Source organism: Passer montanus, unplaced genomic scaffold (genome assembly GCF_014805655.1).
Source record: "Passer montanus isolate IOZ18808 unplaced genomic scaffold, ASM1480565v1 scaffold20, whole genome shotgun sequence".
NCBI classification, from domain to species: domain Eukaryota; kingdom Metazoa; phylum Chordata; class Aves; order Passeriformes; family Passeridae; genus Passer; species Passer montanus.
Genome location: NW_024366592.1, coordinates 11,050,555 through 11,075,731, shown reverse-complemented (window position 1 = coordinate 11,075,731; position 25,177 = coordinate 11,050,555). Strand labels below are relative to the sequence as shown.

Sequence of the window (25,177 nt, the reverse complement as noted above, 5' to 3'; positions counted from 1 at the left end):
GCATCACTGGCCATAGTGACCACTGATAGTTCCAAAACAATTGATAATAACTTGTACTGTTTTGGAATTGTTGCATGTTTAGGTGTCTCCAATCATTACAAGAATGGTTTTATGGTTTGGCATGTTGCCCAGTCATTGGTTCAAGGTGAGTATAAAACATTAATGGATCATTTTTCTACTCATTTGAATGAGGATAAATAATTTAAAAAAAACCTACACAAAGCAGTGAAAAATTGGGCTGATGCTGTGAATTGTGTTCTTTAATGTCTTCCTGGTCCATAAAAGTCTGTTTTGGCATCTAGGTAGACTTTGTATTTAAGAATTGATTTCTAGATAATGTAAACCTTATCACCTTTCTTTTTTACTATGTATGTAATTCTTATCTTCTGTCTGTCACCCTTTCAGTACATTCTTAGCAGATTCATGTTTTAATACTTCGACGTGTAACAATGCAAACCTTTAATCAGTGTTAAGTGTTCTACTTTGCAGTTTGTAAGCTGAAATCACTAGGTTATCAAGCCTTGACCTGTGTTGCTCACTTATTTCTAGAGATCAAACAACGTAGGCTTTAGTTTTGGTTGTTTTTTTTTTTCATTTCATGTGGCTGGGGTTGAAAATTTTTAAATTAAGCCCCAGCCATTGCTCTTGGCTTGGCAGTACAGGGAGAAAAAAAGAAGCAGGAAAAGGCCAAAGTGCAGTTTGATACTTTGGAAATGCAGCACAATGAAAAGGTGAAATGTTATGGTGGCAAAATTTAATTAGCTGTAAGATAAGGGAAAACAAATCATGACATTTATTTTTAGGAAGAAGCCTCCCACAGAGAACTGTGAATACCTTGCAGGGAGAAACAGGCTGAAGGGGGCTGTTTAGAGTGCAGATATTCTCATTAAGCAACAAAGCAAGAAAGTATCTTTAGAAACTGAAGTTTTTATTGTTGTTGTTATCACTATTAACAATACCACCACCCATGAAGAAAAGTGGGTTTCTCCCACAGCCACTAGTGACATAGCAGAGTTGGAATCCTAAGAAAACTGGGGATATAAGCAGCTGCCTTTGCAGACTAGGTATTCCAAAGAGAATATACTGCCTGTATTTTTGGTGAAAGAGGGAAAATAAGTCAAATGGTAAATTGAGATTGAAATGAGAGAATAAGGTAGAATGAAAAGGGAAAAGAATGGTGGGAAAAACCAAGTTAGAAGACACCAAATAAAGGACTACTTAAGAAGTGCAAGGGTAGACTCTGGAAATTAGTATAAATGGAAAAGAGCTTTCTTGTTGCATTTCCTTTTTATGTGAAACACTATTTTGCTAACTCTCAGCTTCCTGTATATTAGTCTGAATTAGCAGATGTCCTGATTCTCTGGATGGGGTCCCATTCTGTACAGAATCGAGCTACAGGATGCAAAGGGCCCTGCTGTGTCTTTTAGATGATCAGCAAGAATAATAGCTGAAGAAATACAGAAATAGAATTTGTTGTCTTTATCTAGGTCATATGAGTATAATTAACCCATTGCAGGCAGCTGTGTTCAAGTAAGTATTTACATATATAGGTGTGCCTATTTACTTATATATGTGTGTGCTTTTGGTAGGTTGTACCAAAAAGTCAATTAGACAGGGAGCAGTCAGAAAATGATAGATGATGAAAAGCGAGAATTGACAAAAAAATTGCTTTATATTGTTGTGCTGCATCCAGTTTGCTCTTTGTCATGGTTTAACCCCAGCTGTCAATTAAGTACCATGCAGCCAGTTGCTTACCTTTTTCTCTGGTTGGAAGGGGAGGATAATTGGAAAGAAGGTAAGACCAATGGGTTGAGATAAAAACAGTTTAACAACTGAAACAGAGTATAATACTTATAACAATAAAAAAGTGTAATTAAAAGGAACACAAGAGAGAAATAAAACAAAGAAATAAAACCCCAAGTCATGCACAAAGCAATAGTTCACCACCTGCTGACTGATGCCCAAAACAATCCCTGGGCAGGGATAGGCTGCTCCTGGCCAATTTCTCCAAATGGTGTATACTGAGCATGATATTCTATAGTATGGGATAGCTCTTCAGTCAGCTGGGCTCAACTGTCCTGTTTGTGTCCCCTCACAACTTCTTGTGAACCTCCAGCCTGCTGGCTGGCAGGGAATGAGAAGCTGGGAAGTCCTTGAATTAGTATAAACACTACTTAGCAACAAGTAAACATCAGTGTGTTATCAACATTATTTGCATATTAAACCCAAAAGGCAGCACTGTACCAGCTACTAGGAAGAAAATTATCCTGGTTAAAAGCAGGAGATTCTTCCTCATTCTTGTCACACGCATTCTACATCAGTCCAGAGACTCTGTATTCATAGCTATGAAAAGAATGGAAATAGCCCTTGAATTTTCATCAGGAGATGCCCAAAAAAGTTGGTAGAAGTTGCATATAGCAAGAATGCTGTGTGTTGGGTAACACCCAGTTGGAGTGACAGTCATGTGCGACTGACCACTCTTGCAGGTGCCAGAATTCAGCCAGAATTCACCTACAATTCAGTTTTGGCTTGTTTAGCTGTTGTGTGTCTGTGTGCAAGTCACTCTGCAGTATCTGGGCTCTGGGGGATGCATAGCAGTCCGTGGCTGTTGCTGCGCTGGGGAAGGGCTGAATAAGTCAACACTGCCCCTTGTCTGAAGCACTGCTACCCCAGTGGGGAAAAAATGCTTAGGAAGAAGCATTCATTCACTATTTCATTCCTTATTTGGTGGCAGGATATTCCCTTATGGTAATTAGTACAGTGTTTGTTTAAAAATCATCCTCTCTAGCTCAGCCAGAAGCAACTTTTGCATGAGTAGACAGCTTAAAATCCAGCAGAGGGCAATGCTGTATTGCACCTATACAGCTACTGCAAATGAGTCTACCTCGAGACCCTTGAGTTATCTTCTCTAATGAGAAATCATGCATTTAATTCGTGACAGATTGTACCCACCTTGTGGTTGGGATTTTGCAATAAAGTCCTGAGGCATTTCTGGAAAAATCACTCTCATTGGAAGTAGGTGTGTTGCCAGTATGAGAATGGACTGATTACATTGCAGGTTTGAGCTGTGCAGAAATAAACTGGTAAAGACTTGTCATAACTTTTTCACTAAAAATATCAAGAGTTAACATCTCTCACCTTTTCTTCTTTCCCTCCTCAGTACCTGCCCATTAACTTCAGCTATAGCAGTTTTATTAAGGCCTTTTGCCTCCATCAGTATTTTTGCAAATTCACAAAAATGAAAAATGACAAAACCCCGTGTTCTTGGGAGACTCGTTGAAATGGAATTCCTTTTTTACAGAAATTGTAAAAAACATGCATACTACAACACTTTTCTGCTTATTAAACCTCTGGGAAGAAATTAGAAACAAAGGATCAGTGGGAAGTACCATTTAGAGTTACAAACATATTCAGCTCTCTAATCCCTCGTGAAGAGTATAAAGGGCAGTGGAAAGCTTACAAGGTCTGGTGCATTTCTAGACAGCTTCAGTTTCAGAGGTTTATATGACACTGATTTCATTTGAGGTGGATGGCACTCCTGTTGTCTCAGGATTCTTGTGTGTGTAATTCTGCTCTAACTGAAGAATTCAGAGCCTTTGGGAGCTCTTTGCTCTGACAAGGGTCCCTGGGCCCAGAGAGGAGCCCATGAAATTGGTCTTTCAGTCACACACTAACTTGTCTTTATTAGCACTCTGGCGGCTCACAGTAGTAGCACAGTCCCTGGAAAGCTGCTTTTGCCATGCTAGTCTCCAAATTCCTCAGTCAGCAGCAGCAGTAAAGAGTTTCAGTTAAGTTTATGGGAACAAACCAAAAAGTGTTCACAAGGGATTCTGTCTCGAGTAAAGCATCTCTTTGAGAAACCTTGTGTACTTTTCCTATCCTCCCAGCTCAGACAATTCTCTGGAGTAACCTGCAGAGAGCTTAAAGCACCAAATGGAGAAAGGATTTCACTTTAGATGTCCAAAATGTGTATGTGTTTTTATCACACTTTGTATTTTTCCCCTGTTCCTAACTCCAAAACAAGTCATCAGTGAATTCCACATCTTGCAGGCCAGTTTGTTCTAGGGCACTAGCCACCCTTATCAGGGTGCAGGGCAGAGAATCCATTTTCTGTGGTTTGTATATTTGATTATAATTGCAGAGAGCAAAGGAGAGGAGAGGATGGAGGGGATGAGGGTTTGTTTCACTGGTGCTTACCTCTAGGGTGGTAAGGATGGTATGATATTGAGGGAGGGTATATTGAAATGGAAGGAACACAGTAAAGCCTTACTAATTTGAACCATGGGTGATACACCTTTTTGCATTTAAATATTGTCTTGGAGGATCCAACTTGTACAAAGAGAACTTGCTGGAGAGGAGCAGATGCCCCTCTTGCTTTGTTTGAGGATTCATGCTGCTACTCCTGTCCTGGGCAGACACCACACAGAGACATCCAGACTGGGACCAGCAAAACACTGTGACTAATGGTTTATACACCATTATTGTGAAAAATAGAAATTCAAGAAGAAATTAAATTTTAAGGGGGTTAGGACAGTGGATTACATGAGGGAGGTAGTTGTGAGTTTTTCAGTGACAAACCCTACAGTCTGGGAGTTATAACTAATCTCCAGGCAAACTGTTTTTCTTAATTGATCTCTGCAGAAATGAAGATTACCTAAAATTCAAAGTCTGGAGCCAGTCCCCTCACAAATTCAGTGTGTATGTGTGGTGCCCTGAGTGAGACAGCCTGCCTGCTGCTTTCTAGGAGAACTGGGGTTCCTGGATCAGAGCTGTAAATCCCATGCTGTACAGATCAGTGTCTCGAGCTACCCCCTCAGCAGGCACCAAACCCCTGGAGCAGCCAAGTTGTGTCCCAGGAGGAGGAGCTGTCTCAGGTGCTGTCCCCAGTCTGTATCTACCCCAGTGAGAGCTTCAAGGTGCTTTTGGGTTTTGGGTCCTGTCTGTCTCCACCAAATCTAGCCCCAAGAACAAGTGTAAAAAAAATCAATGAGAAAAAGATATTTATTTGTGTAGTAGGCAACATAGACACAAAGGCTATAGATACAAAGGAGGATGAAGGTAAAAAGACTGCCATGGTATTTCTCTTCATCAAGAACTAAAGACTCCAAGTGGTGTTTATAAAACAAGTCTCAATATCCAGCTTTTCTCAAGTCTTTAAGAGTGCAAATATAGCTTGGAGCCAACGAAATTTCATTGTCTCTGCTTTGTGGCCAAGTAAGTGTTTTAATTATATATTTTTTTAAGGACATTCGGACTGGGTCTCTGAATACCAAGTCCCGGCTGAGCATGAATTCAAATGACTGAGGCCTAAGCCCCTGATAATAAGGGTTTATTAAGGAAGCACTAACAGAGCTGAACTGGAGTGGACTGAATGGCTAAACCAAAATAATGGGATGCTTGTGGCAACCAGAAAATGATTGTTTATTGGCAAAATCCCAGGATAAACTTCTGCCAAGAGCACAGGGTCTTTCCTTGCCAAGTTCTTCATATGGGGAAATACAGTACTGAATTTCTGCACGTATTAGCAGTGCAGAAGACTGGGAGGAGAAGTGGCAGTTTGCATGAGGAAGGGAAAAAATTGTACATCCCAAATGGTGTAAACACTGTGATCCCTAGAGCTCCACTCAGCAGCAGGCTCTAAAGAGACCACCTGGGTTTCAGCTTTAGGAACATGGTCTGAAAAACATGGATTTGGCTACAGTTTTACCACTTGATTCTCTATTAAGTGAGAATCCCTGCATGCATGATGCAGAGAGCAGAAAAATTTGGAACTTTTTCCTAAAAATCCTGCCTCTATGATTGTTGAAGTGCTTACAAGCAGTTTCTTTCACTCATGACAAAGAGAGCTGTTTTGCAGCTCTTCTATCTCTTCTGGGAGATACATTCTGAAGAAAATTCTGTTGAATAACACTTGGCAAATATTTTATTCACTGAGAAATGCAGTTATACAGTGTGGCTGTGCATGACTGCAGGTTAAGTTTAAAAGTTTATGGAATATCTGCTGTTCATACAAGGAAGAAGAGAGGCTGCTCTATATCATACTGCCTTGTCCTTTTCTAGAAGTCTTTTGAATATGATATTTAGTGAGGAAGACCTGATTCACATTACCTCTCTGTTGGGAAAGATTTCTCTTTTCAGCCAAAAACTGGCATATATGGATGCCATACATATTGTCCTATGAGCCACTTCATAGTGGTAGTTTCCCATATCTCCTGTGCAAGCTAAACATGTGGTATAAAATACTTTAATATTCCCTAGGGCATAATAATCTCACCTTCCAGGAAAATGCCTTGGAGGCCATCAGAAATATCTGTAGTATAAAACAAATTCTCTATATGGGTGATTGAGGTGCCTGTCTGAAAAATCACTGAGCTGTAGCTAGGGCTGTTTTGAGGAGTGGGAAACAGTAATCAAAACATCAGCTATCAATTACAAAAGACAGATATTCCGAGCTTTAAAATGTTATTTTTTAAATTAAGCATAGCCATAAATTATTTTCTCTTTCTTTTACTTTCTGCTGGCAAATTAGCACAAAGTTTGTGTGACTAACTGATTGTTCAAAGTGCCAAAGGGGTGGTTCTCAAAGAGCTTCGTCAAGAGCCTGGCTGCTGAAAACCAGTCTGGTTTGGAAAGATGTGGAAAATGATATTGTCTGGGGAAAAAAAAAAATCAGTCAGTAGATCATCAAGAAATCTAAGCTTTTGTCAGCCTGTATTTTTCCCCCTTTTTTACTTTTAGTTATTACTGCATTTGGATATGTGGCATAGATGCAACTTTTAAAAATTGCATTATTTATATGTTAATAAGAACTCAGTTTGACTGAAACCTGCCTTTCAGCAGTATTATAACATCCTCCAGGCTGTAGCCTCCCTTTGGAGGTTAAAAACGCCAACTTCTTCCTTCCTAAAATCAACCTTATCTTTCTGGCATCTCCTGGCTGATTCTGTAATATGGTGATGATACACTATATCTTAGTATGACTTGTGTCACACAAGTCTGTGCAGAATCTGGACATCATTCAAAAAAAAAAAAAGAAGGAAACAAAGATAAACTAAAATATCTCTTTAGCCATTGTGGTTTGGAAAGACAACTGAGTAGAAGGCTTTTCATGTGTCACCTGTTGCATTTCTATTTATGTGAATCTTGAGTGGACTGAAAAGTAGTTCTTGGGTCATTTTGTTATTCTCAGCTTGCTATTAACTCTCTTCACCAAAGATAGTGGTCTTAAATGTCACTGTTTAATACTTTTTTCTTTCTTTGTTGAGTATTTAGTTCTCCTGTTTGGACTCTCAGGGTAACAGTGGGTCTTGTTCTCCCCCTGTTAGCTGCCGAAGTCTCCAGTTGTCTCCCTGAGATTTTCTGTCTCCTACTTGCACATTGAATACTGAGATCTGTGGCAGATGCAAAATGAGGACAATGGGAACAGTGTGAAATGTGCATTTGCCTGCCCACATTTTAAGAAGAGTTTCATCTTTGTGTTGCAAATTTTGCATTAGCAAGAAATTCCAGTTTTCTGATGATTGTTGTATGATCTTACCTTCAAAGAATTTGTTAAATACATAATAGCATAAATAAATCCTCCAATTTTTTCCTCTTATGGTGTTGTTTTATATTCTCCCAATGCTAGAAATTATTCTTAGTATCAGAGACATAGGTGGAATAGAATATGTGTCTGGTTTTGGAAGAATGTAACTTCCCTTAGGAGCTCTCCCCTTCCACTGGTTTGGTAAATGCTACCTTCCAGTTTAGAGAGAGGACTTTTTATTTTATTTTATTTGTTTAAAAAGGGTTGTTTTAGTAGTCTTGAGAGAACTTTGCAACCTAAAGCAGCCATAGGGTACAGAAGAACTGATAAGGCCATTCTCTTTAAAAATGTGTGTACAAGGGTTACGGAACCAAGAGGGAGGGAGCATTTTCTGTGATTGGAGAAGATGAGACTTGGAAGGGTAATTCAAAGGACAAAGTGAAATGGTGTCCCATGAGTTTAGAGCAGGGATGTCAGATGACAGAATTTTTCAATTGAATGGAATTTCCTAATTTTTCCACAACTTTCTACCAGCTAAGGATGATAATAGAGAGGACAAATCAGCCATGAAGACATGTTCCCACCCTACTTGGATAGATGAAAATAGACTTTTAAGGAATTGAATGTATTTTGACTTGTTGAATTGCTGGAATGTAGCTGAGGAACAGTGTCCTTTCAATAGTAATACAGACTGCAGCCTTACTCTGTAGCTACCAAAATTTTGCTGCAAGTATGCAGCTCCATATTGATTTCAAAAAGGGAAGGTTTTTATGCAAAGTAACAAAAAAGTTCACGTGTCCAAAAGCCAGAAAGGCTGCACTGAAGTCTCACCTCAGGTAAGTTGCATGCTGTACAACTTCATCCTCTATCATCTGAAATTATATAGCTACAGTATCATTTGACATGTTTTACCTTGGATAGAAAAATGAAACTTATTCCAATAAGGTAAGAGACTGGACAGGGATAACTCTGTCTTCCTGGGCATGTGTGAAAGTGGGATTTTTTTTCTAGAATGTTTTCTTCATCAAGGTGAAAGACTATTTTCTCTGAAAAAAGTTCTTTCTGTCACACACATCTTTTGGATAATTACAAGCAAGTCAATTTATGTCCATAAACTTCAGTTTCTCTTCTACCAAGTGATATTGATTGTACTTTCCTTTCTTCCACTGGCTTGCTTGTTTCTAGGACACAAGAAATCTCCCATGGATGGAGGCACTACCTTGTGGTACTGACACTGTCAGTGAACATCCTAAAGCTGCTTCACTGCAGCTGTCAAAAAGGTTATTCCTTTCTAGCACTGATAAGGTCTCAGTGAGCACTGGCCTGTCTCCAGTAACTGAAAAGGAAATGGCAGTGCATCCCAACTCATTTTTGCTACTATTAAATTATATGATGAATGCTCTTTCATGAATTTGAGGGAGGGTCCAACTTAGTTGCTAAAATTGCACTGGGATAAATGAGGCAGTTCCTGAATTCTAACTAAGTGGGAAGGGCTGTGAAGTACCTGACAGGAGGTTGTGGTGAGGTCAGGATCAGTCTCTTTTCCCAAGTAACAGGTGATAGGATGAGCAGAAATGGCTTTAAGTTGCACCAGGGGAGGTTTAGATTGACTATTACAAAATATTTCTTCACTGAAGGGGCTGTCAAGCCCTGGAACAGGCTGCCCAGGGAAGTGGTTGAGTCATCATCCCTGTAATGTGAAGATGTGGCACTGAGAGACGTGGATTAGTGGTAATCTTGGCAGTCTAGGTTGATAGTTGAACTTGATGATGTTAAAGGTATTTCCAAGCTAAAATATTCTATGTTTCTATGAATCAATTGCAGAACATGAGGTCTGGGCTTTTGACTTTGTTTGCTGACTGGTGTCACACTGGAGCACATTTGTGCCGTGGAGATGCTGTTGATGACTGGCAAAGATGGGATAATGTGCCACACAACTGCTGCCCTCTGCTCACTGTTTTTGGAAGAGAAGGATTTAAATACACATTCTAGGCCTGTGTCACAACAAGGCTGAGACACAGATTTCATTTCACGTAGCCTTTGTTTCAGTTTATTTAATTTTTTCGTAATTCATTTTTGCATAGCTGTCCCAATGCCCTGATGTTTGTCACTTGAAGCAAAGAGAACATTTCTCTGAAAAAAAAAGTATAGAGAGAGTCCCTTGGAAAGATTAATAGAGAGCATTGGTGAGAGGCTCTGTGCTTTCAGGTTAGATAGTTTTCTGACTGTACTGCATATTTTGGAATGTCATCTGAAGGGACAAACAGCAAAGACGACAGAGTCATATTGAGTAAATGAAATGAAATGGGTTATTTTCTTTATGAGTATGGCCTATTTCCCAGAGCCTGATTTAAAGATTAAAAAAAAAACCCAAACAAACAAACTAGTAAAAATTCTCCAACCTGGCAGTCATCGCAGGCAAATCAAAACTCAAATATTTGTTTACTTTTGAGGAAAGGTAGTTGTCAAAGATAAGGGGGTTCTGCTGAGTCTGGCAGCTTTCCTTTGGCAGCATGCTGAGCCACTGGGAGTTTCACAGTGTTCCTGCTGCTCTCCTCTGCTTGAGGGAGTCTGCCTACCCTGCTCAAAACCTGGAACCATGGAGGCATGAGATGCAGGAAAGTAGAGCAAGCTGCAGCTGATGCTGGCTAATAAAATTATCCCCTCTTCACATAATCATTTTTATTATGGGTTTCTCAGTGTTCTTTTAACGGAGGCAAGTGTTATTATCCCTGTTCCATAGATGCAGAAGTGAGGATAGTGACAGATGCTGTGATTTGCCTGCTGCTATTGAGCTGAAAATGTCTTCATTGGGGCAGAGGGAGAAAATGAAAATAAAAATACAGTGGAGGCATCTGTTTGGCTAGTACAGTACAGCTGTTCTTTATGCAAATCATGTCAGAGCTTAAACAGCTCTCAAACCGTGATTCATTCACAGTGGTGGTGTGACCACTGGGACTGTGGTGGCATCAAAGTGTATCTGCACATGGTTTGTGTCCTCACAGTATCAGTAATAATCTTTGGCTCTGGACCCAGTTACAAAAATTGCTTCTTGATTGCTCCTTTTTTTGGTTTTTTCCCTTCCCGACTGTGATACCCACAGGGCATTGTTATAACTGCAATGGACAGGAAAGTGGGGCTTCATAAGCTTGCTCTGTTTCAATTAATGAATTTAAACGAGTAAAGAAAACTTTCTCTTGGATAGACAGGGAGAGTGCGAGACTCTTTTCCACATTCTGTTCAGCAAGTTAATGGGAATATGCCCCTCCTTACTCTAACATTTTTCAGAAGGTACCTAAATTAATGTCTGGTAGATGAAAACACATTGGGTAGTCAAGGAGGTGTCAACAATATTCTTTATATCAGAAGGCTCTCTGTAATAGTATTTGTTTGGCCTTTTCTGGTCTTGTAGTGTCATCGTAGTGGAGTAGTTGGGATCTGGTCACTTACCAGAGTTTGAAAAACCATGAAAAATTCTTTGCATTTTAACAGTCTCAGCCAACCAGAAGATCATTAGGAAGAGCAAAACCACTGGTAATTTGAGGTGTGAAAAGAGGCAGAAAGAATAACTGCTTAGAGCCCATTTTCCCTCTGCTATTGTCAAGTAATTACATCTTTTGCACCTTGGGAGAGCAGAGCTGAAAAGGAATAGAGAGAGAGGATTTACCAGTCACTGTGGTACTCCTGACCACAGCATGAGGAGAGAAACAGTGATGCAGAGGATGCACAGGAGAGTTCAGTCAGAAATTTGGCCTCACTGTCACTGAAACAAAAACCTTTGGAGGGAATGCAGGTCAGTCTCCTGTGGTCTTCCTGGTGAGCAGATCCAGGAGCGTCTAATCTTGAGTCCTGGAGAAATGAAAGTCTAAGAAACCCACTGTGATTTTGTCAATACTGAGATGGCAGCCGTGATTGTTGTGGGAAGAGCAGGGAGGGGGGGAAATTGCAGTAGCAATTGCAGTAACATTTTAAGTGGCTTAAAATGTCTTTTTCAGTTAAGATTTGGAAATATAGTAGAATGAACTATGAGTTGGTTTGGATTTTTGCTTTGTTTCTCCAGCCTCACAGCTGGAGCAGTAGGAGTGGAAGGTCAACAGAAGAGGAATTTGCAGAACTGTATTATTTATCAATTCAGGCTTGCTCAGACCCACAAAGAGCAAAAGAGAGGAAGAAAATTTGTGGGTTGTAGATGCGAACAAAATAAGAGCTCAGGAATTAGAGGAAACTGATTTCAACAGCAATGTTCATTTCAAAAATCTCATTTCTAAGACAATTTTTGCAGTCCAGGGCTAAGAAAATGATCTCTGTACACTCACTGGGGACCAGCAGAAAAAATAGCAACCATCCCTTTTGCATTAAAGAAATGTAATGCTATTTTGAAAGCACAGCATGTTTTTTCATCTCTTTATAGACATGGCTGGTTTCTTAACATCAGTTTATGATACTGAATGGGGTTTTTTTGTTGTTGTTAGTTGGGTATTTTCTCTATTATTACTGCTTGGAAATATTAGATGTGTTCCCTGGGCTTTCTAAAACTAAAACCACTTTTTAAAAAATCTCAAGTTGGAGGTTTGGAAAGTGAGAAGCATAACATTTTTAATCCCCTTGAAAGTTTTGACCATTTGCACTCCACATTTTTAATTCTTTGGCCTTTTAATCAAGGTGCTGCCTGATGTATTTGTTTAGAACTATGTTTCCACTTACTACACTTTTCCTTTGAGGAAGAAACTATTTGCTACCATTACATCTTGTTCACAACTGTACTGAATGAATGCTAAATTTTGACCCCTGAAAATGACACATTTTATAAGTGATTAATTATTCTTTGATCAGCTAAAAGAAACATTAGGGTCCTCTGTATAGCTTGTGTAGAATTATTTACACATTTATTATTATTTTTTTTAATGAAAGGGAATGCAATTGTATAGTTGTGAGCTTATAAAAAACACACATAAATTTCTTTTAATTCATAAGAATGCTTTCAAAGACTTACTGTCCTGTGGAAACTGGTGCTCTCCCATGGAACATTTTGGAAAAATGAAAGAAATGTTCCATCTGTGTTTGTTTGTACCATCCATTTTCTTGAGTTTTGCATCAGTCTAAATTATGTTCAGCATTTAAAGGCAGAACTCATGTACCTAGGGGTGTCTGTTGTCAACTTGAACTATTCATTTGTGTATGGGGAACTAGAAATATAAAATATCCACAGTAGCTGTGTTTGCCTTAGCCTGATGTGAGAGACAAATATGCAATCAGCTAAGCAAATATCGAAGACTAGGGGAGCTGTTATCAACAAATTAACTAATTACTTTAGTTTATTTACTTGAACAAAACTAGATGGGATGTGTTAATAGGTCCTTGTTTTTTGCCTTTTTTTTTTGTTTGTTTGCATGTTAGTAATTTTCTTCAGGCATGTAACTCTTGATTCCCTACTTCTTTTTATGGCATTGGCATAGTTTGCTGGCCTCATTGCTCATTTTTCTGACCCTTAATAATGTCCATGTTGAAAAGAGAACATAGAATTGGTTACATGTTAAAAAATGTTGTCCCCGAGCTGTACACTGCAATTTTTGAAATTAAGTGTTTGACTTGGGCTCATCAGAAGGGTCATGCTATGATTATTTCCTTTTTAGCTAACTGTTTAATTCTTGTTTGTTCTTATGGTACTCTGTGCTGTAGTTGAGCATAAATGCTGGTTTAAAAGATACAGAAAGTTTGCCAAATATTTCAGCCTTCTAGAGCTTTCTCACATCTCCCTGGCTGATCTCTAGCCACAAACAGATAGTTACACTCAATTTTATGTTTTTCAAATTTTCCACTGTACTGCAGAAAAATTTGCTGCTTACCCAACTCTTTCCAGCACTGGCTCACCTTGAAGCACTTGCCTCTTCCCTGCCAGCTGCTGCTTGCCAGCTTTTCCCCTCCTGCATGCAGGGAGAGCATTGCTGGAGCTGCTTCCATGTGTGGTGGTCCCTCTCTCTGCCCCCAACTGGAAGCAAGGTAGAGGAAGGGAAGAAGGAAAGCTGAAAAGTGGCTACTAGTTGAAATTCCCTCATTCTCTTATCATTTTCCCAGACATGAGGGACCTGGGTTGTGTGTTTCAAAATGGGGACCTGAAGGCTGTTGTTGGGATGCTTGCTCTGCTCCAGGGCTGAAGTGCAGGGAGCTTATTTTCAGTTTCCTACATGGCTTTGAACTGTCTTGTTAGCACACAGGTTCAGAGTACTGGCATCCAGTGTTTGGAGTTAGCAATGGAGCTGCCAAAATTTCATTAGTATGGGCCAAGAGGAAACCAAGCCCTCTCAGAAAAGTCATAGAAGTATGAAAAATGAGTGCACAGGTTTTGCTTTGGGCAGAAATGCAGTGGCTGCAGGTCTCTGAATTAATATGGGGGAGTGTTGGATACACTGACCCATCCAGTCACCCCTACCTACTCAAGTATAAAATATAATTTCATTAATTACATCATCAAAAGAAGAAAACTCGTTATTTCATCATTTTCATAGTAGGTTTTCTTTAACAAAATCATTCTGAAAGATCACTATTGTTATAAATGAGATTAAGACATGTTTTTTCAGCCAGAAAGAGACCATTTGGCTGAACAGTCAGTTATTATAATTAAAGGTTCTTTCTTTAAATCTTGGCTCGGTCTTGGACTTAGATCGCTAAGGCTATAGTAGAAGTTTTAATGAACACAGCAATTCTTTGGTCCATGAAGGTGTGATAAAATGATGGAGACTCAAGATTTTGAGCTCTGAGAAGAGTTTGGTGAGCTTTACCCTTAAAAAAAGTATACAGAGAAATGTATGTGATGTCTATGTCTGCTTTTCATACTCAGGAAAGGAAAAGTAAGGTAAATAAAGATTTTGCATTGGATAAAGGAATGACACTACAATGGCAGGGTAGACAAGGCAAAGAACTAAATTAGATTATACACCACAGTAGTCAGGATGGAAAGCAGTTAAGGAAAAGTTGGAACCTGAAACACATTTGAGTGAGAACAGAGAGAAATATCAGGTGTGGGTGGCTTGGGAAATTAGTTGGAGAAGCTGTAAAGAGGTGCAGTACTTGCAAATGAAAATTATTGGGTTAGCCCCCACACACTCTGTAGTGGTAGTCATGACTGGTTAACAGAACTTGATGGTCCAGAAAAGGTTCCAAAATTAGAGAAACCACAGCAAAGGAAATATAAGTGGAAATTAATGATACACACTAAATAAATGAATAAAAGCAAGCTATTGGTATACTTGTTTTGTTCATCCCGGAGAAGAAACTGAGGGGAGACCTCATTGTGGTCTTGAGTGAGGGGAAGCAGAGGGGCAGGTACCGCTTCTCTTCACTCTCTGATCAGGGACAGGACTCGACAGAACAGCCTGAAGTTGGCTGGAAGAGGTTTAGGTTGGATAATCAGGAAGAAGTTTTTCCCTCAGAGGGTGGTTGGGCACTTAGCAGGCTCCCCAGGGAAGCGGGGTCAGCAGCAAGCCTGACAGAGCTCAGGAAGTGTTTGGATGATGTTCTCGGGCACACACTGTCGTACTTGGGGTGTGCTGTGCGGGGGCAGGAGGTGGACTCAATGGTCCTGATGAGTCTTTTCCAACTCAGCATACTCTGTGATTCTGTGATACATAAGACAGTCATGTCAATCTTATCCTGGAGGAGTATGGAAAAACATCTACTAGCTTTGTGTCATCCCAAAGCTGGATGTGGATAACTTCAGTTAGAAGCCCTTGTCCAATTATGCACAGGTAAAATAGAAGGAGATCTTTTATAACACAAAGATTTATCTTTCACAACTTAAATTAGAAGATAAAAAGTGCTAATAGTAATAGACTTCAAAATGTGTTGATGTGATTTCTTTACTACTTAATATAGAACTCTAAAAAGTTGAGGTATTTTAGAATGTGATTCAGTATGATCTTGTATCTCATCTTCAAGTTTATCCCTAAAAAGAACTATTTGTATCAAGTGTTAGCAGCTGATTTGCTTTATGTTGCATAGGAGCATGAATACAGATGTGATTAAAGTTTTAAATTTTAAAAGTTGGCTTTTGTGAAATCAACTAAACTGGTGATGTGTGTTGGACTGATGCAAATTTTTTAATAAAGGACTGATTAAAATTTATTTTGTATCAAGCTAGAAATAAAATTGAAATTTATTTCCTTAAGAAAAAGAGTGGGAGGGGAAAAGCTGTAGAGCAAAATTCCCTATCTAACTGGGAGTTGTATATCTAACATGTCTATCAGCCCACTGAAGTGCTATTGTGAGCTTGCAGAAATTTAAAAAAATGGCAGTGATCTTCCTGTAAAGTAGCGTCTTGAAAGTCCAGACACAGAAGATTGCTGAGACTCACCAAAAACTAAGCTGGCTTAAATCGTGCAAGGGCAATAAAGAGCAAATCTAGCTTTTTAATTTTATTTCCCTACTAGTGCAAATAAAGACAACAAAGGAAATGTGTATGTGTGGGAAGGAAGAGGGAACACACTACAGCTGGAAGATTGTGGTTCATAAAGGTCCGGCTCCAGAAGCATGTTAGCTTTTGCCTCAGTTCTCCATATGGGAGATCAGGTAGGACATAGGGGCATGCAGTGGGTGGTGAATGAGATAAAGACCTGGAGAAGCAAAAGATTCTTCAAGTGTTTCTGAGGTAAAATTCCCAAGAGCCAACTGCTCTTAATTTCTCTTTTACAGAGAAAACTTGTGTTTCCATTTCTGACTACTGTAAAAAATGGCATGTGACATTTCAGATTCATTAAGACCATTAAAACCATGAATCAAATTTTATTTCCTGCTGTGCAACTGCAGTTTAGCAAATAAAATATTTACATTTAGGAAGAGGGAAAGAAGCAGATCCAGGTAGCTACAGATATGTGCCTTCAATGGACTGCAAAGTAGAGCACATTTTGAATAGGAGAATAATTTAAGAACTGGAATTAAATATTAAGTTTCATTAAACACAGCATGTGTTTACTGAAAGGAGACTGATGTCCCAAAATAGCTCATTTAAAAACTGATTTTTTAGATGTGACTAATCTGGCACTAATCAAACTGTAATTTATAAGAGTATTTGTTGTGGGACTTGATGAGAAATTATTCATTCAAGCAGGAGAAAAGAAGAATTAATGCAAAAGTTAGTTCTAAAGTGGACAGGGAGTTTAAAGAGGACTCAAATTGAGCAGTGTTTTGAAGAAAAATAATGGGTTGCAGGAACCTCTTAAGTCTGCACCTGGGATGCATTTTTATTCGTGGTCATGGGATGAAAATAATAGTGTGTGAAGCTGGGAGTCCTAGCTCAAAATATTGTTTACTGCAAAAGAGGAACCATACCTTTTTTGTATAGTTATATTAAGCCAAAGATTTATTGTTAGTATAATTTAAATCTTAATGGTTTAATCCAAGGATTGTTATTAGTGCAGATGTAATTACTGCAGAAAAAGATTATATCTATGCAGGTGTTATAATAATGTTAGCAACAATGCCACCACCACCACCAGTTAAATTGTTATAAATACACTTAGATTCAACTGCTTTTCCTGATGTTATGCTGACCCTTCCCCAGCTCTTCTTAGCCCTCAGCTTGGTGATTTCATTGTGTGGGTGGTAGAGATGGTTATGGTGACCTGTCATCTTCTGGGGTCCTTGTCCAGGAGGATGCTCATGTTGCTGGTTTCTTTTTCCTTGCTCTAGGATCAACCTGGGGTTGAGGGTTTTTTTATGTTTGCTAGCATGCTTTGATACCTTTCTCTCCTTCATTGGTCTGCAGTCTTGTTATATCCAAACTTCCTACAGATGACACCTTTTAGGTATACTGGAAACTATTTCTGCTTTCTCTGTCTTACCCCTCTCTCCAGTTTTGTCCAGGTCCATGTCTGAATTTCTTTATCTGACCTTGGGACAGTTGTTTATAGCAAGTGTTTGTGTCTCTGTTGATAAGCTGGTGCCCCATCTCATATCTTCCATGTCTGTATTCCTCTGCACTGTATCCTGTGTCTACATTTCTCAAGGGCTTTGCTAACATACCAGCCCTGCACTTCTTTATATGATGTTATCCTAATAGAGTCACAAAACCTGTGTGACTCCATACAATGACAAAGGAAAGTAAATCAAATCAACCACAGCTGGCTGGTCAATTGGAAGAAATGCTGTTGCAGCTAAAGCAAGTATGACAAAGCTGTGAATAGGAGAAGGAATGCTCAGAAAGGGCAAACTTTGACAAGCCTTGATCCAGAGCCCTGGCAAACTGTCTCCAAAGCCCATGGGCCATCATTAGCAATGGCAATACCTTCAGTGTTGCTATAGATGCAGCTTAACAGTATCATCAACACAGCTGGTGTTTGGCATGTTATACTGGAAGAGCTGGAGGATTTGGACAGGTTGTTATAATACTGTGAGAAGACCTGATTGTTCAGAGTGGTAGATTGCACTCATATGGACTAATAATGAAATACTTGCTTCTATAATCTGGGGCCTTGCCAATTGCTTTGCAAAGAACAGATGAAGGGAAGGGCTTGTGCATAAAAGTTATTAACAGCAAAAAAGCCACCTGTAAAAGGCATATGTGATGCTGGGATGTGTTGCATATGCCAGCTTCAGTCAGGCTAGGAAAAATAAACTCTTGCTCACCAATAGAGCTTCATCCAAAGTTGTCTGCTTTGTTCTGAATGCTTGTGTTCAGGAAAGACTTGTTCAGATTCAGGAGTACCTGGGTGTAAACTAATTGTTGAAGTGCAGATTGAGTCACTCTGGCAAGCTTGATCTGCTCTAGCAGAGATCCAGTGGTCTAAGAACAGCATGGAAATGCCTGTGCTGCCTTGGGCTGCCCACTTGAGTGGAACTGTAAAATCAGATTGAGGGTAGTGTGGGATTTAGAGTGGGAGGCTCAAGCTCTGCTCAAAAAGTCCCTTAAACTGCAGCCGTGGAGCGATTTCTGCCTGATTCTCTTTCTGAGGCTCAACATGTAATTGAAACCATGGATGGATGGTTGATTAAGCCATTAATTCTCTGATTGCCTGCCATTTAAAAATTTTCCTTTCATTTTTTACTCCCAAGCAGAGATTGACTGTGAAATCAACTGTAAGCCTTAAGTAATTCCTGTGCCTTATTCTTGCTGCAATAAGTTGCTTGCTATGGTGTATCTCAACTGGTCTTCAATTCTCCCTTCATTTTACACTTTATGCTTTTTTAAGACTCTCTGGTTTAGTGTTTAACTATCATTAACCACTCCTCTCTTCTCTCTTTCGTGTTTTCGTGCTCTTTATGTGATTGCTCTTGTCTTCATGTTGTTCCACCTTCCTATTTAAACTGTTCTAAACTCTGTTTCTCTCTCTTTACCTTTTCTCTCTTCTGAAGTTTCCTGTAGCATCCCATGCCTCAAAAATCTCTTTTGTTTCTTTCACTTTTATCTTTGTCTTTCTGTGGTTGTAAGTACCCCTGCCGTTTGTTTAAATGCTGCCACTTTGCTCTGTTTAGGAGCTGTCATGCAGGATTATAGGGAGGCTTTCCTCTCATGGCACATGATTTGCTTGTTATTGTTGATGTAGCCAGAGGGCTGGCTCATTACAAAAATCAAAATATCCAGGAGGACTCCATTTTGTATAAAGTGTAACACTTTTTATGTCATTGCTGTTACCAGTTCTGGCAGTTCTTTAAATCAATGGTTGAACAAAAAATGTTATCAAAGAATCTAATAAAAAGAAAGAACTGTCACCTTTGAATTTTGAAAAAGGAAACCAAAAAAGACACAGTTATTTTCAGTAGAATATATTGTTTGAAGAAACAAGTCTGGTCTGGTGAGTTTTATTTTAATCTATCTTTTAACTGCCAGCTAAAATATTTGCAAAAAACCTGAACATTGTACTCATATACTTGCTGGTATTTTCTGGCCTTTTGGGGAAAAATACCTACTATTTTGTGAGTACTACATATGGGCTGCTTGTAATTTTGTGAGAGTACCCACCTTTACTGTTTACCATGCAAACTGTGCAGAACAGTTAAATGGTTTTCTGTAGTCGTACTTGTTACATCACATTTGAGGTGTTGGTGTGGTGCGAGGCAAAATCTCCATTTGTACAACATGGCTTTTCAATTGTGGATATAGGAAAGGCACTTCAGGAAGCAGCCTGGGTCTCTGCAGAGAGACAACATATCTATATCTCTGCAGGTTTAGTGTTTGCATTAGACATTTGGCAAGTGTTTTGGCTGTAGGGGAGTCTTGAGTCTTAGGAAAACATGCTATATAAAGGCTCTGTGGGGTTTTGTTTATAGGACTTCTGGAATGTTTCAGACTCCAAAACCTAACTATTTTCCCCATCTGTTTTGCTGAAAAGAGTGTCAACCTGATTTAAATTTGAGTCCTTTTCAACTTAATATGAGGCAGCTTCCCTAGTAACAATTATCCATGACTCCCAATGACTGGGGAGCCTCTGGGGTATGTGTGACCACATCCCAGGTCCGTGGGGTGGGCAGCAAGGATGTAGGAGGCAGCTCCAAAACTGTGACCATCTTTTGTATTTGGTGGCATCCTGCAGAGTAAAACCACTAGTGCTGCCTTTGCTTCAGCTTCTGACACCCGGCAGAGAGTGTCTTGACAGAGTGTTTGTATTTCCTGCTATATGTGCTTCCATGAAATTAACTCTCTCCTTCATCAAAGGATTCTGGAAAGCTGATTGGAAGAGATGAAGTGAGAAGATAAATTACAGGGTGTTAGGGGATGTGCAGTGTTACTGGTGGGGAAGCTCCCCAAAGGAAAGGGACAAGGGACTGAGTGTGGAGTCTGGTTTTTAAATCGTATGGCAACTGTGTTTGAATCATTGAATGGTTTGGATTGGAAGGGGCCGTGAGGATAATTTAACTCCAGCCCCCTGTCATGGACAGGGACACCTTTTTACTAGACCACTGCTCAGCACTCCATCCAACTTAGCCTTGAACACTTCCAGGGATGAGGCTTCCACAACTTCCTTGGGTAACCTGTTCCACTGCCTCCTCACCACAGTCACAGTAAAGATTTTTTTTCCTAATGTCCAATCTAACCCTACTCTCAATTTGAATTCATTCCTCTTTGTTCTGTCACTACATGCTGTTATAAAAAAATCTCTCTTAATCTTACTCAGGAGCTCCCTTCACATCCTGGGAGGCTGCAATTAGGTCACCCCAAACCTTCTCTTTTCAGGCTGCACAAATACAATTTTCTTAGCTTTTCCTCATGAAAGAGGTGGTCATTTGATTGTGGAAAAGAAATTTACTTTTAAAGTAAGCTGAGCTAAAAGGCAGGTTGCATATTTCATTTTTAATTGCTTATTTAGTGTCTTTATTTATCTATTTAATTTGTTTTATTAATTTTCTGTGAAACATGCGAGGCTCAGAGTGGAGCAGAAGAAGAAAAGGTAAAACAATCCCAAGCTCTCTGGCAACTCACGTGCTCTACTCTAGGCTGAGTTTGCTGGAAAAAATGGTGGCCCTTTCTTCTTCTTCATGGGAAATGATACTTTCTTTTGAAGTAAATTATACTGGTGCTAATGACAGCTCTTTCAGATATTTGAATGCCAGGCCTCTTGCAGTCTTCAAATAAACTTTATTTCAACACAGCTATTAAGTTGTCTCATCTGACTTCTAGAATGATATTAAAGCCAGATACTTAAAAGTCTCCATGTTTGGGATTCCTCTCCTGTTTTCCATGTCAGTTATAATTATGTTGCATTTGGGCAAGAGGTTGCCAGCAGAGAATACTGAGGAGTGCCAAATTAAATTTCAAATACATTTTGTTCTGTGCTCATGTTGAGAAATATTTCTCCTCCACAGTTGCTGTGCTCAGCAGAATGAAATCAGGCTGCCATTAAACTCTGTAAATATCAGTCTAGCTGAGTTTTAAAGACTTAGTGGCACTGTTATCCCTCCTCTGAAGGCTGGTGTAACGTGAATATCATGGGTCCTGGTTTGAAGGAAAACAAAACAAAAAAAGATTGGAGAAACCTTCCTTTCATCCAAGCAATCTCAAGTCCACTACCTTGGAGCCTAGCTGCCTGCTGGAGAAATGTCTCCAGGAAAGGGGGAGGTTGCTTATTTTTAAATTATGTATTGAAGGCCCTGTGTTCTGATAAATAGTGCCAAAATGAGATAGTGCAAATTATAGAAACAGGAGAGGGAAAACTCAGAATGACTTTTGGTGACTGGTTAGTGAATGATGCTTCAATCCCAAGCAAATGTATTTAATACCTTTTTGTATTTGAATATTTGCTTCCCAAATCCAAATTTTGGGTTTATTAGCGTGCTGTGGATAGCCTCTAGCAGTGTGTGCAAGTCCTATCTCTGTGCCTACTTTGCATTTCAAACAATTAGCTTAATTTATATTATGAAGAGATGCTAATTGGAGGGGAAGGAAGAAGTATGTAGCAACATGCCAATGACAATTAAGATAATGCATCACATATCACCTATATAAGTTTTTATGAAAGAAGCTCTTTTCAAATGTCACCTAAGCCTAATAAGAACTTCAACGCTTGCAAGGTGGACAGTAAAGTATTCCCTACTTCATATGAGTTGATAAAGTGAAAAATGAAGTGTATGTTTTGCTTATTCTTACACAGTCAGAGGTCAGAAAAGAGGAGAGGAGTACCAGACCTGTCAGAATCCTTGTTTCTCTAACAGGTTTCTAGAAGACAAGCAGTAGTTACAGTTCCCATGGCAAAACTCCTCCAATAACATCAATGCTGTAGATCAGGGATTTGGTTACACAGGCTGGAAAATAGTTAAAAATCTTCGTATTTTCTCTGGAGTGGAGATAATTGCCCATTCTGGTGATAGCTAATTGGAATCCTTGTTTCTCTAACAGGTTTCTAGAAGACAAGCAGTAGTTACAGTTCCCATGGCAAAACTCCTCCAATAACATCAATGCTGTAGATCAGGGATTTGGTTACATAGGCTGGAAAATAGTTAAAAATCTTCATATTCTCTCTTAAGTGGAGATAATTGCCATTCTGGCGATAGCTAATTATGTTGACTTGCTCGTATCTTGTGGTCCTGAAGCAGAGCTTCCCAAAAATGCTTTAGTTGGAGTCCCACTTTTTACAGTCTCACTAACCATTTTTTTCCTTTCTGTCATTGATCTGCAGAATGCAACAGCAACAACAGCAACGTCGAATGTTCACAGCTGCCCTCCTGGCACTTGTTTTCCTTCTGGCAGCTGTGAGTACCACTGAGGCTGGCAAGAAAGAGAAACCAGGTAAGGTCCAGGCTATTTCAGAGTTAATCCCCAAGATAGATTTCATGTGTGTGAGAATGTTGGATGCTTCTGGTTTTGTTATGAAATCAGGTCATTTGTTAACCTTTTGCCCTCAGGGTAGGACTTTTGGCTGTGACATGTTGTTCTGTGTTAAATAGGGAAGCGGAAAGGGATTTCCATGTCAAGTGGAAGATTGACAGCCCCAGAGACTGGAGTCCTTGCTTTATCACACAGTGGATATTGCAAAGCAGCTTAAAATGTGCTCCATTTATAGTTTCATGCTTGACTTAGGGGAAGCCAAAAAGGAGTGATGAAGGAGCAGTTATGTCACTTCCTCAGTGTTATATATGACAGTACTACACTGGTGCTGTGTGATGTGGAAATCCTCTGACAAAGAATTGTACTAACTCGCTGCTGCACAGACAGCCAGATATCCAGCAGTAGTTGCTTTCTGTCAGTGATGAACTCAGACTTCATTATAAGAGAAACTGGCCCAGGGTGGAAAATTCATATCTGTCGAACTCAGTTTTGATATTTTTTTAAAGAACGTATTTTTTGGTGTTTTTCTTAAGGTCTTATTATTTTCAGACAACTTGTATACCAGATAATATGAACTGTGAGTCTGTCAGGATTACTGTTCCCACTAAAAAAAGGGAACTTTTAAACCATTTTGGCTTTGTGGAAATATGAGAAAATGGTAGCATAAACATGCAAGACCTAGAAGAAAAACATAAATTTATATAAGTATATTTACAGTTACTTGTGATAATTTAGGGACGTAAGTAATTATTTTTGTGAATCCTTGGGTTTGATAACATTGCTATCTTTTCTCATAAGACTTTTATTTAAGGATCTAAATAAAATCATGATCCTTACTTTTTTCTCTGAGCAACAAACCCACCTGAATTAATAGCACTTTGAGTACACTTCTCCATGTAGCTCCTTTGCCTTTGAAGTATTCTGTTATAAAATGTGACATGGTATAGGAAATAAAAAGTTTGCATCCCACAGCTGTTTCCTGGAGGTGCTCAAATCCTCTGATACACAATTTCAGCACATACATTTCTCACTGTGTAGTGTATAGTGCTTCAGCTGGAACTGAGGATATTTGCATGCCAGCAGCTACTGGAGACAGAGCTTTCTGAGTGTGGTCCATTCTACATGTTTTGGTCAGTGATCCCTGTGGGTTTTTAGATTTCTAGTCCATCTGAATGGAGTAGCAAACATGGCAGTGGGACTAAGTTTGAATGCTCATCCTGCTTTGGACTCAAAGGGGCTGACCTGTCTCTGCAGAATTGTGAAGAGAATGTCAAACCTTTTGCTTTTAAGGCCATTGTGTTATGAATGTCTTCCTTACTCACCCTTCTAGGTGCTGTGACTTTGATTAAGTTTAGGCAACTTCTCCGTAGGCTTTGGATACTGAGAAGTTCTCTTGCTTGGTTTCTTGTCTTCATCCAGAGAAAAAGGCGAAGAAGTCTGACTGTGGGGAATGGCAGTGGAGTGTCTGCGTGCCCACCAATGGCGACTGCGGCCTGGGGACACGTGAGGGCACCCGCACTGGAGCTGAGTGCAAACAAACCACCAAGACTCAGAAGTGTAAGATTCCCTGCAACTGGAAGAAGCAATTTGGAGGTCAGTATCCCTCTCTTAAGGGATTTTCTTAGGTTTTTATTTTGACTATGGAGCAGGAAGCCTGTTTTTTCTGTTTAGCTCTGTGAATGTCTTGGTGAAAGTGTTAGTCTTGCATTTCAGGTTCATCAGAGCTAGAGCATGCAGGGCATCAGAAGGCAGCTGCCTCAGAGTTCCTTTGCAGAGAGTCCCTATAACTTACTACAAACTCTGCCTTCCTGCATGCTGAAATCTGCTCTCTGTGGTGTTCATCTCTGTTTAGGGCAGTAGTGCAAGTTCACATCAGTGAACCTCTGCAGTGGCTGTCACAGGCTTTACAACGTGTGATGAGGAGCGTGGGGGACTGGCTACCTGTGTGTGCAGTGAAAGGAGGGAGTGAAGACCAGTATATTTCTAGTTCCAGTGTATTTCATTTTTACTGTTCAGTTCAGAAGGTTCGTGTGTACCAGTTTGGGAAGATATGTCAGATCTGTCCTGGACAAGATGTCTGTCCAAAACTCAAATTTGATTACTCTTGCAAACTTGGCCTTTTTTTCCAGGAAACATCTTGCATGATTTTGAAATTATTGTGACCTTACCAACACAATCACAAACACTGCAGTTTTAGACTTGAGAAGTTTATGGGTGCACATACGTCCTAGAAACTGTTCAAGCTTTATTTGGTAACCTCTGGTGTCACATAAATGGAGAAACAATGATATGGAATGTAAATGACATTTTAAACTGCTGTTTCTTCCTTTCTTTTTTTTTTTTTTTTGTTGTTGCTGTTCATATTCATACCTGAATGGATTTCTCTTTATATGTCAAAA

At 39.5% G+C, this 25,177-nt stretch overlaps 1 protein-coding gene across 1 annotated transcript in view; it reads left to right on the top strand.

Moving 5' to 3' along the window:
* Positions 1–25,177, top strand: part of PTN (pleiotrophin) — a 77,918-nt gene that overhangs the window by 31,434 nt on the left and 21,307 nt on the right. The window contains exons 2-3 of the mRNA XM_039708245.1: positions 22,630–22,739; positions 24,198–24,371. Of these exons, the coding sequence (XP_039564179.1) occupies positions 22,631–22,739; positions 24,198–24,371 (283 nt within the window). The 5' untranslated portion in view covers position 22,630. The remainder of the gene's footprint in view (positions 1–22,629; positions 22,740–24,197; positions 24,372–25,177) is intronic.